This window comes from Cavia porcellus, unplaced genomic scaffold, assembly GCF_034190915.1.
Source record: "Cavia porcellus strain 051 isolate PalLab524CR breed Dunkin Hartley unplaced genomic scaffold, mCavPor4.1 scaffold_17, whole genome shotgun sequence".
Classification (NCBI taxonomy): domain Eukaryota; kingdom Metazoa; phylum Chordata; class Mammalia; order Rodentia; family Caviidae; genus Cavia; species Cavia porcellus.
Window position 1 is genome coordinate 44,977,657 of NW_026947500.1, and position 13,732 is coordinate 44,991,388.

A 13,732-nucleotide genomic window follows, 5' to 3' on the forward strand; every position below is an offset into this window, starting at 1 on the left:
TTCCGGTAACAAATATATATATGTTTTCTTTTAAATTTTATTTATTTACTTAGACACACACAGCAGCTGCAGCATCTCAGTAGAGATTCTGGCTACCATGCAGAGGCCGTAGGTTCCATCCCTAAAACTCTACACACACACACAATCTAGGCCCGCAGGGCGTGGCAGTGCCCTTCTGTCATCCCAGCACCCGGGAGGCTGAAGCAGGAGGAATGTAACAAGCTCAAGCTCCATCTAGACTGCATAGCGAGACCCTACTGCAAAAGGAAATTAAAATAAAAAATTAAAATTAAACAGCATATAAATAAATAAATAAATAAATAACCACCATCACCCCCCAAAAAAGATGCTGCATGAGCCCAGGGTCACGCACAGGCGCACTAGCGTCCCTATGCCCTCCGTCTGCCATTGAGCCCCGACCCCTGGCTAGACCTTGCCCCTCGTTGGCCACGCCCCTTGCCTACAACCACGCCTCCTGCCCAGGTCCCTTGGCGGGTAGCAAACACCGGGTCGGTCTGAGTGGGGAGCAGAGGGACACCGCGGGGGCGGCGCCTCGGTGCCCCGAGAGAGGCCACAAGTGGAGGAAGGGCGCAAGCACGGGGGGCCGAGGTGGACACTCGGGCCTCACAGGCGGGGCCAGAGCCAGTGAGAAGCGGGGTGCACTTTGGGCCCCACTGGCGCCGTCCAGGTTGCAGGAGCCTCCTCCAGCACCTGTCCCTAATGGGCCACTGAGGCCCAGGAACCGCAAGGAAGCCGGGGCAGGAGCGTCTCTGGCCGAGCTGAGTGCTGACTAAAGAAGCAACGGTACAGGGCCGGGGACTTAGTGGCTTAAGCGCCTGGTCATGAGTTCAATCCCCGGTACCCTCCCCAAAAAAAGCAACGGCACAGAAACCAGGAGAGGCGAGGCCTGGAGCCGAGGAGAGAGCACGCAGGAAGGTCAGGACCCTGCGCCCGGGACACAGGGCCATCGGGAACCGGAGACAGAGAACCGGAGACAGAACTGGAGCCGCCAGGTTCCCATGGACACGCGGGGCTCCAGGTCCCCAGCGCCCCACCCCGGTCCGGCCAATGGCGCCCTGGCCTGGCCTTGCTGGCCCGGGCCAGGCGCCTGCCCACGAATTCCTGGAGCCCAGCCCAAACTGGCTGGCGGGTACCAGCCAGGAGCCGTGCAGACAGCCCCACGCCCGCGAGGCAACAGCTACCATGGTGTCGATGCCTCAGGCGAGACTCAAGTTCAGTTCCCCTTGTCCGCTGGCCTGTCCTGCCCTGGCTCCAGCCACATGGCGATCCCAATCGGCCTCTCCCCTTCCCTTTCTCCTGGCCAAGAATAAAATCTCTGCTACTCTGGCAGGCTCAGTCTGGTCTTTGGGACACAATTCTGAAAGGGTGACAGGTGCTCCAGACAGCACACAGCCTGCTCGGCCCATTACTAGCAGAGAGCTGCGTCTTGGAAGGCCACAGAGATCACACCTCTCATCCCCGCATGGGGAAGAAGGATCCTTGAGTTCAAGGGCAGCGTGGATTACTGGGAGAATTCAAGGCCAGCTGGGTCTACATGGCGAGGGTCAGACTCAAAATACAATGAAAGGAAAAGGAGGAGGAGGAGGACGACGAGGAGGGTGGGGGAAAAGAAAAAGCCAGCAATCAATAAGAAAGAAGCTTCCAGAACCAGACATGGCGGCACACACCTGTCATCCCAGCACTTGGGAGGCTGATGCAGGAGGATTACTGCAAGCTCAAGACTAGCCTGGGCTACACAGTGAACTCAAGCCCAGCCTGAACTGAGAAGAAAAGAAAGAAAGAAAGAAAGAAAGAAAGAAAGAAAGAAAGAAAGAGGCTTGCAGCAGTGCTGACTTCTTTTTCTGCATTCTGCTATTGCCAGAGATCATCACAGGGACAGAGGAAAAAAACAAACTCCCTGTCCTTAATCTGCTTCCCAGGAAAAGTACTGTTTGTGTTTTCTTTTGAGGCAGGCAGGAAACTAAAAGCTGCTTTAAACAAAAAAAGAAAGAAACAGAAACAAAATGCAATGACCCTGCTTCTTCCCTGGCCTACAGTGCCGACTGCACAGTAAACCCACCCAAGAGCTGGAGCCTTTATTACCTTAAAGCTGGAACTAGAGCCTGACCCCGAAGCACACACCTGTGACCCCAGCACTCTAGGTGGCTAAGGCAGGAGAACTGCAGGTTTTTGTATTGTTTTGTTTTTGTTTTTGTCTTTTTGAGGCAGGATCTCACTCTGCAGTTCAGGCTGGCCTTGAGCTCACTTTGTAGCCAGGCTGGTCTTGAATTTGTAATGATCCTCCTGCCTCAGCCTCCCAAGTACTGGGATTGCAGGCATAAGCCACCATGCCTGGCTAAAACTGCAGTTTTAAACCTAGTGTGGGCAACTCAGTGAGATCCTGTCTCAAAATAAATATAAAATTTGAAAAAGGAAGATAGGGGGCTGGGGATTTGGCTCAGCGGCATAAGCGCCTGCCTTGCAAGCAGGCAGTCGTGAGTTCCATCCCTGGTACCAATGAAAAGGAAAAAGACAAAAAAAAAAAAAAAAAAAAAAGAAAGAAAGAAAAAGGAAGGTAGGAGAGGAGAAAGAAAGACTGATTTATGAAAAGCACTGAGACCGAACTTGATCAGTTCTTTGTCCAGGGCCCTGGGTTCCATCCCTAGCACAGAAAACAAACAAATAAACAGAAAAAAACCCCAACAGATTGCAGATTGCAGACCTGTGACACTGAGCTTCTGGAGCCCACAATTAGGATCCTGCTGCCTCTTCCCAGGCCAGCCATGACCCGGGGCCCTGCAGCTCGGGGTCTCCCAGCTCCTGCTGTGGGGCCCTCAAGGCCCCGGGGAGGAGGGACAGCTTCTGCCTGTCTCCCTTGGAAATCAGGGGGCCTGTACGGCCCTGACCCTCCCTGCAGAGGACACCACTGGTAGGGGAAGGAACAATGGTACTCACCTGCCATCCCAGCATGCAGAAGGCTGAGGCCCGAGGATTTCTGGGAGTTCAAGGCCAGCCTGGACTACACAGAGAGACTCTGTCTTGAAAAACAAAAACAAATGCCAAATAAAAGTGTCTTGGGGTGAGGTCTGGTGGGTCAACCTGTTGGTGCATATTCCAGCTGCAGAACTTTGCTCCTTGGATTGTACAAAGTGACTGTCAGTCCCAGGCTTCCTGCCATCCCACTCTCTGGAGCCAGTCACTGACAAGGAAGCAGCCAAGGGCTGGAGGGTAGAGACGGAGTCCCAGGAAGCATCCCTGCTGTGGGATCTGCACAGAGGTCCTCAGCGGTTCACATCCCAGCAGTCACAGCGGCACACACAAACCCGCATTCTGCTTCTTTACTATGCTCTGACTAATCTTTTAAACTTTGTTCTATTCATCTTACTTGTTTTTGGGGTCTTGAGACAGAGTCTCACTGTGCAGTTCAGGCTACCCTTGAACTATGTGGCCCAGGTTGGCCTTGAAGTCACAGCAATCCTCCTGCCTCAGCCTCCTGGGTGCCAGAATTCCAGGTGTGCGCCACTGTGCTCAGCCTGCTCTGTGTAACGACTCTAGGACAAGATGCTGCCTCTTTTTGCAGGTAATATTGCTGAGAAATCATGCTGTGCATGTAAACAACAGCAGTAAACAGGGCATGCAGGTTTTCAGGAAAAGCAGCCTGGCTTTATTTGAGATCCAACTCCAGCCACCAACGTGCCATGAATATGGTTACCCAGCAGTGCCTGCAGCTTCCCCCACTCAAGCCCCCAGTCTCCCCTTCTCCTCTTGTTCCTTGGTCGTGCCAACTGGTCTCACTCAGAAGTAAAAAACTACAGGCCACACAGGTACAAAGGAAAGTTACTTAGGGGTACGAACAGCTGGGCCTCCAACCAGAAAATGACCAAACCTACTAAAGATCGCCAGAGACTTTCGTTTTCAGATAGGATCTTGCTCTGAGGTCCAGGCTGGCTTCAAACCTGAGATTCTCCTGCCCCATCTTCCCAAGTCCTAGGCATACAGGCGTGCACCAGCAAGCCCAAGAAAATATTTTTACTCCCATAATGGGACCCAAATTCAACCTGAAGAATGTTTCCTGGTCAGACCTTTGCCCTACTCTACCCCTCAAGAATGAGAGGCAAAGCCAGACCTGGTGGTTGCACACCTGTAATCTCAGCATTTTGGAGGCTGAGGCAGGAAGGTCACTGCAAGTTCAAGATCCCCTGAGACTGCGTCTCAAAAGAGAAAAGAATGTGTGTGAAAATAAGAAAGAGGAGGCCTGTTCCGCTCCTGTGACTCTGTTCTACCTTGGCGTAGCTCTTCTTGTTTATCTTTGGGGACACGTGCCCATCCACACGAGCTTCTCTCCCCTTGTCCAGCCCAAACTGGCTGAGAGTGACCGTCCTCGACCTTTATCTTAATCCACCTGCAGTTTTCTGACAGCCCCAGCGCCAAGACAGTTGACAGTTGCCATGAGGACGATGGGACACAACCACCCGAGCAGAAAGAGGTGGCATTTAGATTCCCCCTCATCAGCCTTCCTCTTACCCCTAGCCAGTCATCTCCAGAGCCCCGATGTGCAGAGAGGTTGATTTCCAAGTTTTACCCGCTACTTCCATTCTTGGCCAAGACAAAATGTCTCCTTCACCGGGGGTCAGCGCTTCGTCTCTCTGTAGATTCCATATCTTTTGTTTTGTTTTTTGAGACACCGTCTGCCCATGCAAACCAGGCCAGCCTCGAACTTGTGGCCATCCTCCTGCCTCAGCCTCCACAGTGCTGGGATAACAGATGTGCCCTCCCATGCCAGGCAGTTCGGTAATCTTGAGAGGTGAGAAAGGACTCAGGTTGCAGAAGTCTCCGGAGGCTCAGTGACCCCACTTGGGGTAGCACAGTGTTCATTTCTATTCCCCTTTTTCCTCGCCTCAGGGTTCACAGTGAGGGGCACAGGGTGTGGGCCAGTAAAGTGTTTCCACATCACAAAGCGACTGCTAAAAGGCTGAAAGGAAAGGCATCCTCCACAACAGCTGGGTCCTTTTCAGAGTTCGGACTGCAGTCGCCCCCTAGAGGCCGGGCATCTTCTGGCTAACCACGGGTGATCCCGTGGCCGCCATCTTTTTTCCGGGAAGCAACCATCTTGGTTAAGGCGGTGTTCTGGATTTTAGCCTTTACCTGCCTTCCTGATTCCTCACTATACCAAGTGAAGGCAGCGAACAGAGGCTTGTGAAATAGTCTCTTTTAAAGGATAACAATAAATTGCTGAGAACTTGGACTTGGATCTCAAGGCCCGCTCGCCTTCCCTTTACCAAGATGTCGACCGCGCGAAAACGTAGGGCGCGCGCCGCCCTGAGGTCAGTGCGCAGGCGTAGAAGTGACGTCAGGGAGGCGCGACCAAGCCGGCGCTGGGGGAAGGAGGTAGGAGCGGCCGCGGTGCGGGCGGAGCCGGGGGGCTGGCGGGCGACGGGGGCGCCCAGCTTGGGATCGCTACCGGCGCGGGCAGGGGCGGGGCGCTCCGCAACGCGGGCGTTTGTGGCGCTCACTGTGGACAGCTTCCAGGAAGGCCGTGTGCGCTTCCTGGACCCGGGGGCTGAAGTCCTGGGAGACGGCGCTGTTTGGGAGGCCATGGACCCCGCGCTGCTCCCGAGCGGCTTCCGGTCCGGGCGAGCCTTGGGCGGGACCCGCGGGCTGCGGGAGTACTGCACAGTGGAGGCAGCCTTGCGCTTCATCCCGTGTTCTTCCTTCCACCAAGAGATCGCTGGTTTTAGGTATCCCCGCCCTGCGTCGCACCTTCTTCCCTCTGCCTCTGGCAGTCACAGACAGGGGCCCCGCCCCTGGCCTTCCACATGGCCCGGCACTTGCCGAATTGAAGCCCCCTTTCGCACACCGCTGCAGGCTTCAATCTTCCCATTCCGGTACTGGGGCTTGAACCTAGGGCCTTTGCACAGAGGTGCATCCCACACCTATTTTTGGAGACAGGATATCCCTAAGTTTTCTGAGATGGGCCCAAACTTGGCGATTGTCTTGCTTCAGCCTTCCAGAGTCTTGATGTGCATGACAAGTGTCCACTAGCACTCCCGGCTGAATTGTCTTAAAAAAACCCAATAATCTCGCTACGTAGTGCAGACTAGTCTTGAACTCACTATGTAGCCCAGGGTGGCCTTGAACTCACGGTGATTCTTCTGTCTCAGCGTTCCGAATGCTGGCAATGACAGGTGCATGCCAGGGGCCTGGTTTGCCTCACTTTTTGTTTTGTTTTGTTTTGAGACAGGATCTCGTTATGCAGTTCAGCCTGGCCTTGAACTCACTTTGTAGCCTAGGCTGGTCTCAAACTCACAACAATCCTGCCTCAGCCTTCCAAGTGCTGGATTACACCAGCCGGGCTTCGCCTCACTTTTTAAGGCCTCTTCTTTCGCATGTCCTCTGGGGAGTTCTCTAATGGGCTCACCTCAGATGGTTCCATCACAGCTTCAATTACACCTCATCCAGTGGCCTCCTTCCATAGCATCACACACACACACTAGGTGCCCTTACTCGGATTACAGATAGGGTGTGTGTGAGATACTGCTCAGCAAAGAAAAGGTGTATTAGTCGACTGAAGCTGCCATGACAAAATACTAGACTGGGAGCCTAGATTAGTGGCACACACCTGTGATCCCAACTCCTAGGCAGGCTGAGGCAGGAGGATCTCAAGTTTGAGGCCAACCTGGGGAATTTAGTGAGACACTGTCTCAGAATAAAAAGGGCTGGTGATACAGCTCAATGCAAAAGTCCTGCGTTCAATCTTCAGTACAGACAAAAACAGACTAGGTGGCATAAATGACAAATAGATTCTGTCACAGATTGGGCAGTGAACCTTTGCAAATAACCCTAACTGAATGGAACCCAGTAACAGACACAAATGCCTCAAAGAGGTTGGTGGTGTGACAGGAATCTCCAGGGTTCCTGGAAGTAGAGGCACTTGTGCAGGGCCTTGAAGTTTAAATAGTAGTTAACTAGAAAAAGGCAAAGTGCACAGTTGGGAGCGGTGCAAAGGAAGTGCCAAGGTCCTGTAGTGGGAACCTGTGTGTCCTACAATCAGCTAGGGCCCTTATCTGAGATGAACCCGAGCTCAAGCACCCTAAGCTCCGTGTGGTGGCACCCTTCTGCAGTGGGAGGCTGAGGTAGGAAGATCTCCGTGAGCTCGAGGTCAGCCTGGGCTATAGAGGAGAGCCTGACTCCAAAAATCAAAACCAGACAACAGTCCGGCCTGTGTCTTGGAGCCAGTGCTGGCCCCGCTCAGCACCCATACCCCGCAGCTGCTGAGGGATGCCCAAGAAGTTCCAGGGCGAGAACACCAAGTCTGCAGCCGCCCGGGCACGGAAGGCTGAGGCCAAGGCTGCGGCCGATGCCCGGAAGCAGAAGGAGCTGGAGGACGCATACTGGCGGGATGAAGACAAACACGTCATGAGGAAAGAGCAGCGCAAGGTGAGCGCTGGGCTTCGGCCTGGGCCTGGGCCTGGGCTGCCCCAGGGATGCCCATGCAAAGTGGCTGTGATCTGGACTCGGGCTAGGACACTGCCGCCTCCTCTCTGGCCCGGTGCTCCCTGAGGTTCCATGCAAGTGGCGCCTGCGACTGGCACTGCCTGAGCCCATGCCCTGTGCCTGGTCTTAGTGAATCAATTCTGTGTCTGAGTCTCCACCCTCATGCTGCACTGGGTCCCGGGACATTTTTACAGTGTTTTATTATCTTTGTTTAAAAAAAATTATTTTTTGTGTTCTTGAGACAAGATGTCAGTATGTAGCCCAGGCTGGCCTTGAACTCACCACCATTATGGGATTGCACCGCCAGACCTGGCTTTTTTATCTTTTTTTTTTTCGGTACCAGGAATGGAACTCACGACTTTGCACTTGCCGGGCAGGCCTTTATACCACTGAGCTAAATCCCCAGCCCCCTGGCCCTGTTTTTTTTAACTTTGAGGCAGAGTCTCAAAAAGTTGCTCATGCTGGGCCGGACATCTTCCTGCCTGAGCCCCCTAGGTAGCTGGGATTATCGGAGTGCAGCACCAGGCTCCTCCACATGCATTCATTCAAGTCTCACCCCCTCCTCAGCCCGCAAACACAGACAGCTGCACACTGTGAGCCCTTCCTGAGTGGCTGGGCTTCCAGGAATCTATCCACTCCTCCCACACACACTTATGTAGCACCTGCCCTCCATCTGCAGCACTGGGGACACCAGAATGACAGGTCTGCGTCCTCCCTGGGCACTCTGCCTCAGGGATGGGCAGTGGCTGGGTCTGTTTACTGGTGCCATAACAAAATAACACAGGCTGGTAACTTATGAAGAACAGAGGTTTAAGTGGGATATGGTAGTACACGCCTGTAATTCCAGCATTTGGGAGGCTGAGGCAGGAGGATCAGAGGTTGCAACCAGGCCAGACCCCTTAGCAAGATCCTATATGCTGTGGCTCTGTGGTGGGCATTGGCCTGGCACACTAGTGCCCTGGGCTCTGTCCCCAATGCTCCAAAAGCAGGCAGTTTTGCTTAGCTTGGGTACCGCATCAGGGAAACCTGAGATGGAGGTCGTGCCCTGTGTAGGGGGCTTTGTGCTTCGGGTGAAAGGGGCAGCAGATCAAGCTGTCTCCCTGTCATAGTCATCAGTGCCACCACTGGCTCCACCTGCAGGACCCCATGGGACCCTAATCAGTTCCATGGGTCACGGCAGGCCTCCTGGGGGAAGCTCCCAGCACAGGAGCTTTGGAGATACCTTGCCAGCCCCCAGGACAAAGGGTCTCAGGAGAGGCCTGGGCAAATCTTGCAGGAGAGGTGGTGGGTGAGGCTCTCCAGGCTGCCAGCGGCCAGTGCAAAGGCCCCAGGGTACAGTGGTGTGGGCGGCAAGAGCTATGCTAGATGCATGGCCTTTTGTGGGTCCCAGGGCCATGCTGGTACTGACAGGAGGAAATGACGCTCGAGGTCCAGCAGCCCCACCTGAGGTACCCACACAGGGCATCGGGCCTTCAGACAGCTTTGGCCATGTCACTTTCCTGCGGCTGCTGTTGCTGCTGGAATCAGGCATGAGGCCAGACGGCAGAGCCCCCAGGCAGTGGTCCCCAGGGACAGAGACTAGCATCCCCTGCTGGGCCTGCACCAGGGCCACCCTGGGGGAGAGTCCACTCCAGCCTCCGTTACTTGGCTGGGGATACTGTGACAGTATACCCCCAGTTTTTGCAGTGCTTGGAATCCAGGGTTATACCCTCCGCGGTGTCCGGGAAGCTCCCCGAGCTGATGGTGTCAGAGCTGCTGCCTGCCCCTCCTGCTACCCCGACTGCTGAGCTGCCCCTGGGGTCTGTGGTTACTGCCGTACCTTGGCACCCACCATGCCCTGCACCAGGGCGTCTGGCTGTCTCCTGGGCAGCTCTCCTGTCCCAGCCCTGGGTCACCCCTGGGCCAAGGCTCCCGCAGCGCCCAGCCATTACCATCCCCACGCCCCATCCTCAGGAGGAGAAGGAGAAGCGGCGCCTGGAGCAGTTGGAGCGCAAGAAGGAGACGCAGCGCCTGCTGGAGGAGGAGGACTCGAAGCTTAGGGGCGGAAGGGCGCCTCGCGCGGCACCCAGCAAGCTCACTCGTGCACAGATCGAGGATTCGCTGCGCCGCGAGCAGCAACATCGCGAGGCTCCCGAGCCAGGTGGGAGGTGGGGCGGAGCAGGGCACGGGGTGGGGTCCTCGGCCCCCTACTGATTGTTGCTGTGTGGTCCCAACAGAGAAAGCCAAGAGCCACCTGGAGGTGCCGCTGGAGGAGAACGTGAACCGCCGCGTGCAGGATGAGGGCAGTGTGGAGGCGCGCACCATCGAGGACGCCATCGCTGTGCTCAGGTGATGGGGCGGGGCTATGTAGTTTGGGGGTGGGGTTAGGGTCTTGGAGCTGTGCCTGTGGGTCTGGGTGTGGCTTAGACCCTGGGTGGGTTCTGTGGAGCTTAGGCGAGGCTAGGACCTGGGGTGGGGCCTGGCCATCTGGACCCGGCCCAAGCCCAGCTGATGCGCCCCATTTCCCCTGCAGCGTAGCGGAGGAGGCTGACCGGCACCCAGAACGGCGGATGCGGGCGGCTTTCACGGCCTTCGAGGAGGCCCAGCTGCCTCGACTCAAGCAGGAGAACCCCAACATGCGGCTGTCCCAGCTGAAGCAGCTGCTAAAGAAGGAGTGGTTGCGCTCCCCCGAGAACCCCATGAACCAGCGGGCCGTGCCCTTCAATGCCCCCAAGTGAGACCGGAACTGAGGACACCGCCCCGTCTTGGGGTCCAGGCTGCCACCCTGTACACCCTCCCTCTAGCTGGGTCACCAGGATTGCAGAGTAGTGCTGGCCCAGGTGCCGTCAACACCACCTCGGGATGGAGGGTCCCCTCCCTCCTCAGAGACATCCTCACCTTGGTGGTCATTGTCCGTGGCCACGGCTGAGTGCCCAATAAAGGCAGGCGAGGCTGTGCTAGGCGGTGTGCCCTTGATGCTGAGGGAGAGGGGCGGCCGGCTTGGGAGGTGCAAAGGGAAACCACGCCTGAGGAGAGAGCCAGGCCTGGGAGTAAGTACCCTGTAAGGAATTGAGGTCATCAGTGATGGGGAAACTGAGGCACGGTGGTTGGGAGCAGGTAAAGCTCTGACCAGGTGTTTTCTACCACTCTCAGCCGAGTGGTACCCCTTTTCCACCCTGCCCACCTCCTTGTCCTCAGATTCTGAGACAAAGCCAGTGGGACCCCCTCTACCCTGTTCCTTCTTCTGGCAAGAAGGAGGCCGGGCACCTTTACTTCCAACTGCTGGGGAGAAGTAGGAAGAAAGGTTCCAAACTGGAGTCCCACATGGACAACATAGCAAGACATAGTCTCCCAAACAAAAAAGGGCTGGGGTTACAGAGTTTTAGTCCATAGAATAAAGCAAGGAAAGAAGGAAGGGTGGATGACTGTAGAGCCCAGAGGTGTCCCCAGCCTTGAGGAGGTCGAGGCTGGGTTGAGTAGGGTTGGGCTTCAGTTGAGGTAAGGAAGGTTTCCTGGAGAAGGGCTCTTAAGGATGTATAGGGATTCTTCACCCAGGAGAGACCCATGATGTCTACTTACAAAGGCCTGGCAGTCACAACTTCTGTTAAAGAAAGGGGTAGCATTAATAATTGGGTGGGGTTGGGTTGGAGGCCACTCAGCAGGCATGTGCAGGAGAGAACCCTCCCCCCAAAGCAAGCCTTCCTAGAGGTTTGGGTACCTACAGGAGCACAGCTGACAACCCCTGGCCACGCAAGCGCCGCGGCCCCCGCACGACCCCCGTTACGGACAGGGAAGAGGCTGCCTGGATCTCCCAGTAGGGCAGCACTGGAGCCACATGGAAACAGTGCGCGGCCAGGCCTCATGCTACTGCCTCTTTGAAGGTCTCAGGCGAGGGCCTCGGTGGTGTAAACCTCACTTGCCTCTCCCCTAAAACGGGACTAAAGACGGTGCCCCAGACAGCTCGATCCCAGCATTCAGCAGACTGAGGCAGGAGGCTCGCGAGATTTCAAGGCCTGCTTAGGCCACGTAGCGAGACACCGGCTCAAAACAGTGCCCAGTGCTAGGCCGGGTGGAGAACTCCGACTGCCGCCTGGGAAGGGCAGGTCCCTGAGAAGGGTCCAGCGAGAAGCCTCCCGCGTGCTCGTGGCGGGGCCCTGAGGCTGGGGACGAGTGGAGGGCGGGGGTCGGGGCGGGGTGACTTTAGGAAGCGTCCGCGTGAGACGAGCAGCGGGTTTCGCGCGGCTGTGGGAGCCACGGGAGGGCAAGGTCCGCCGAAGTCCTGCAGGGTGGCCGGGGTGAGGATAAAACTCGGGCCCGGAGCCAGAGGACCGCGTCAGCCCTCGCTCTGTAGACAAAGGCGGCTCGCTCACTCCTTTTTGCACAAAAGCACCTTTTCACATGGGTTACGCCCCTGCGGAATCCCGAGTGTGCGCGTGCGCGCCAGGAGCAGGGAATCCCCGGCGAGGGAGGGGTTGTTGCAGGAGAGTTCCGTGCGCTCCCAGCCCTCCTCGCGCCCGCGCGTTGCCAGGACGACCGGGCTGGGCCGAAGGGGCCTCCAGTCGTGCTCTACACATGCGTTGGGGTAGCCCGCCTCGTGCTAGGGCTTCCCCTTCTCGCGCCCAGACGAGGGGCAGGGCCGCGGGGCGCATGCGCGGACCCCCGGCCGTCACCCCCTCCCTCCGCCCGCGGTGCCGGGGAATCCTCTCCCGCCGCAGTGCGCAGTGGGGGCGGGGCGGGGAAACCGGCTCAAACCGGAGTGGGGTTCACCAAAGAGGTGGCGGAGGAGGGAGCGCGAGCAGGGTCTTCCCCGGGTTCCCGCTCTGGCCCCCGCAGTCGCCTTGGCAACCGGGTGCGCAAGCCGCAGTGCGGGGGCGGGGGCGGCCTCGGGGAAGCCGGGCGGCTGTGCGCGTGCGCGGGGCTGGGAGCGCCGGCCGGGGTTCCCCTCTGCGCCCCGGGGACCGGGAGGAGGGTGGAGATGGGGACCACGAGGAGAGGGCAGAGGATGGAGACGCGAACGAGGGGAAGGAGGAAGGGCGCGGCGGGAGTAGGGCGAGAACAAAGGAGAACAGCCAGAAGGGGGACTTGGGGAGGGCAGCGGCCACGGAGAGGAGCGGGACAAAGAGGCTGGGGGGTGGGGGCGGCTGGGATCCGGCTGGGATCCGCAGGTCTCCGAAACAGGCTGAAGACGGGAACCACGGGCGCCCAGTTAAACTGGCTTCTTAGGGTAACCGCGCCGTGCTCCGAGCGCAGCCCGGCCGGCGGCGAGTACACGGACGGAGCGCCCGCGCCCCGAAGTCAGCGGCGCCCCGCTGCCCTCGGGCTCTGCTCGCTGACCGAGTGGGGCGCTGGGAGAGCCTGGCCGCGGCGTCCTTGTTCCCTAGGGCGCGCACCGTGTCCAGCCTTTGTGTGTTTGAACAAAGTAGTTTCCCTGTCACCCCTCAGATTTCAGAACGGGGTGGGAGATAACCAAACACCACCGGAGCTAGTGCAAGAGTAAAGGACAGCCCCGGGGGATCCCGGCCCTGCACGCCTGGCGCTGCTCTGCTGTGCCCTCCTTGTTCTTGTCCACGCTGCCCCCTCCAGCCCAGCTCTGTGGTGGGGGACGCGGTCCCCGTGGACCGTTTTCCCAGCGGCAGACAGCTACACGGGCTTAGCCACCTCGGCAGGAAATGGAAGGCCTGGGTCGGCGTGGATCAGCGTCCGCGTCCCCAGGGCTGCCGTCGGGGCAGAGGCCGCCCCTTACCCGTCCGCGCCGTGACCCTGAGGCCCTTGTCCCCTGGGCGGGGGGGGGGGGGATGCTTCAAGCAGTGATCGCATCGCGCCCAGAGCCGGGGACAACAAGAACCAAAAACCTGTGAGAGGACCTTGGATGGAGCCTAGACGGGGAACTGAGTAGGGGAGACCCGGGGAGGGGACTGCAGGGCCCAGGCCCCGAAGCCGGGCGTGGCCGGGTTGTAAAAGGGTCAGGGATTGTGGGGGCCCAGGGAAAGTCAGAGTCCTCCGGATGGCCTAGGAGAGAGGGAGATGGGGTACGGCTTGCCGGCCAGGGATGCAACCTGACACAGGGACAGAAATCTGTTGTGTGCCACAGAGGAAGCGACAATGCCACAGTATTCCCTTTGGAGCCTGGGAAGAATCAGGCTCCACGGGGACGATTTGGGGGTCCGCAGGGTGCAGGGGGAACCCTTAGGGACAGGCGAGCCCTTGTCATTCTTTGGCTTTTCTCGTGCGGCTGATGTCACCCCCGAGATGCTGGGCG

The 13,732-nt window shown here is 57.8% G+C and overlaps 1 protein-coding gene across 4 annotated transcripts; it reads left to right on the forward strand.

Moving 5' to 3' along the window:
• Positions 1–5,322: 5,322 nt before the first annotated feature.
• Positions 5,323–10,433, forward strand: Ccdc124 (coiled-coil domain containing 124). 4 transcript variants are annotated; one of them, XM_003465091.5, is made up of 5 exons: positions 5,323–5,388; positions 7,269–7,437; positions 9,448–9,634; positions 9,711–9,822; positions 10,007–10,433. In XM_003465091.5, the coding sequence occupies exons 2-5, from the start codon at positions 7,279–7,281 to the stop codon at positions 10,209–10,211; spliced, it is 663 nt and encodes a 220-aa protein (XP_003465139.1). In that variant the 5' UTR covers positions 5,323–5,388; positions 7,269–7,278; the 3' UTR covers positions 10,212–10,433. The 4 variants fall into 4 exon arrangements, with proteins under 4 accessions (XP_003465139.1, XP_023418812.1, XP_063084039.1 ...); XM_023563044.2 differs by having other exon boundaries at positions 5,373–5,388; positions 7,207–7,437; XM_063227969.1 differs by having other exon boundaries at positions 5,374–5,388; positions 7,122–7,437.
• The last annotated feature ends 3,299 nt before the right edge of the window (positions 10,434–13,732 follow it).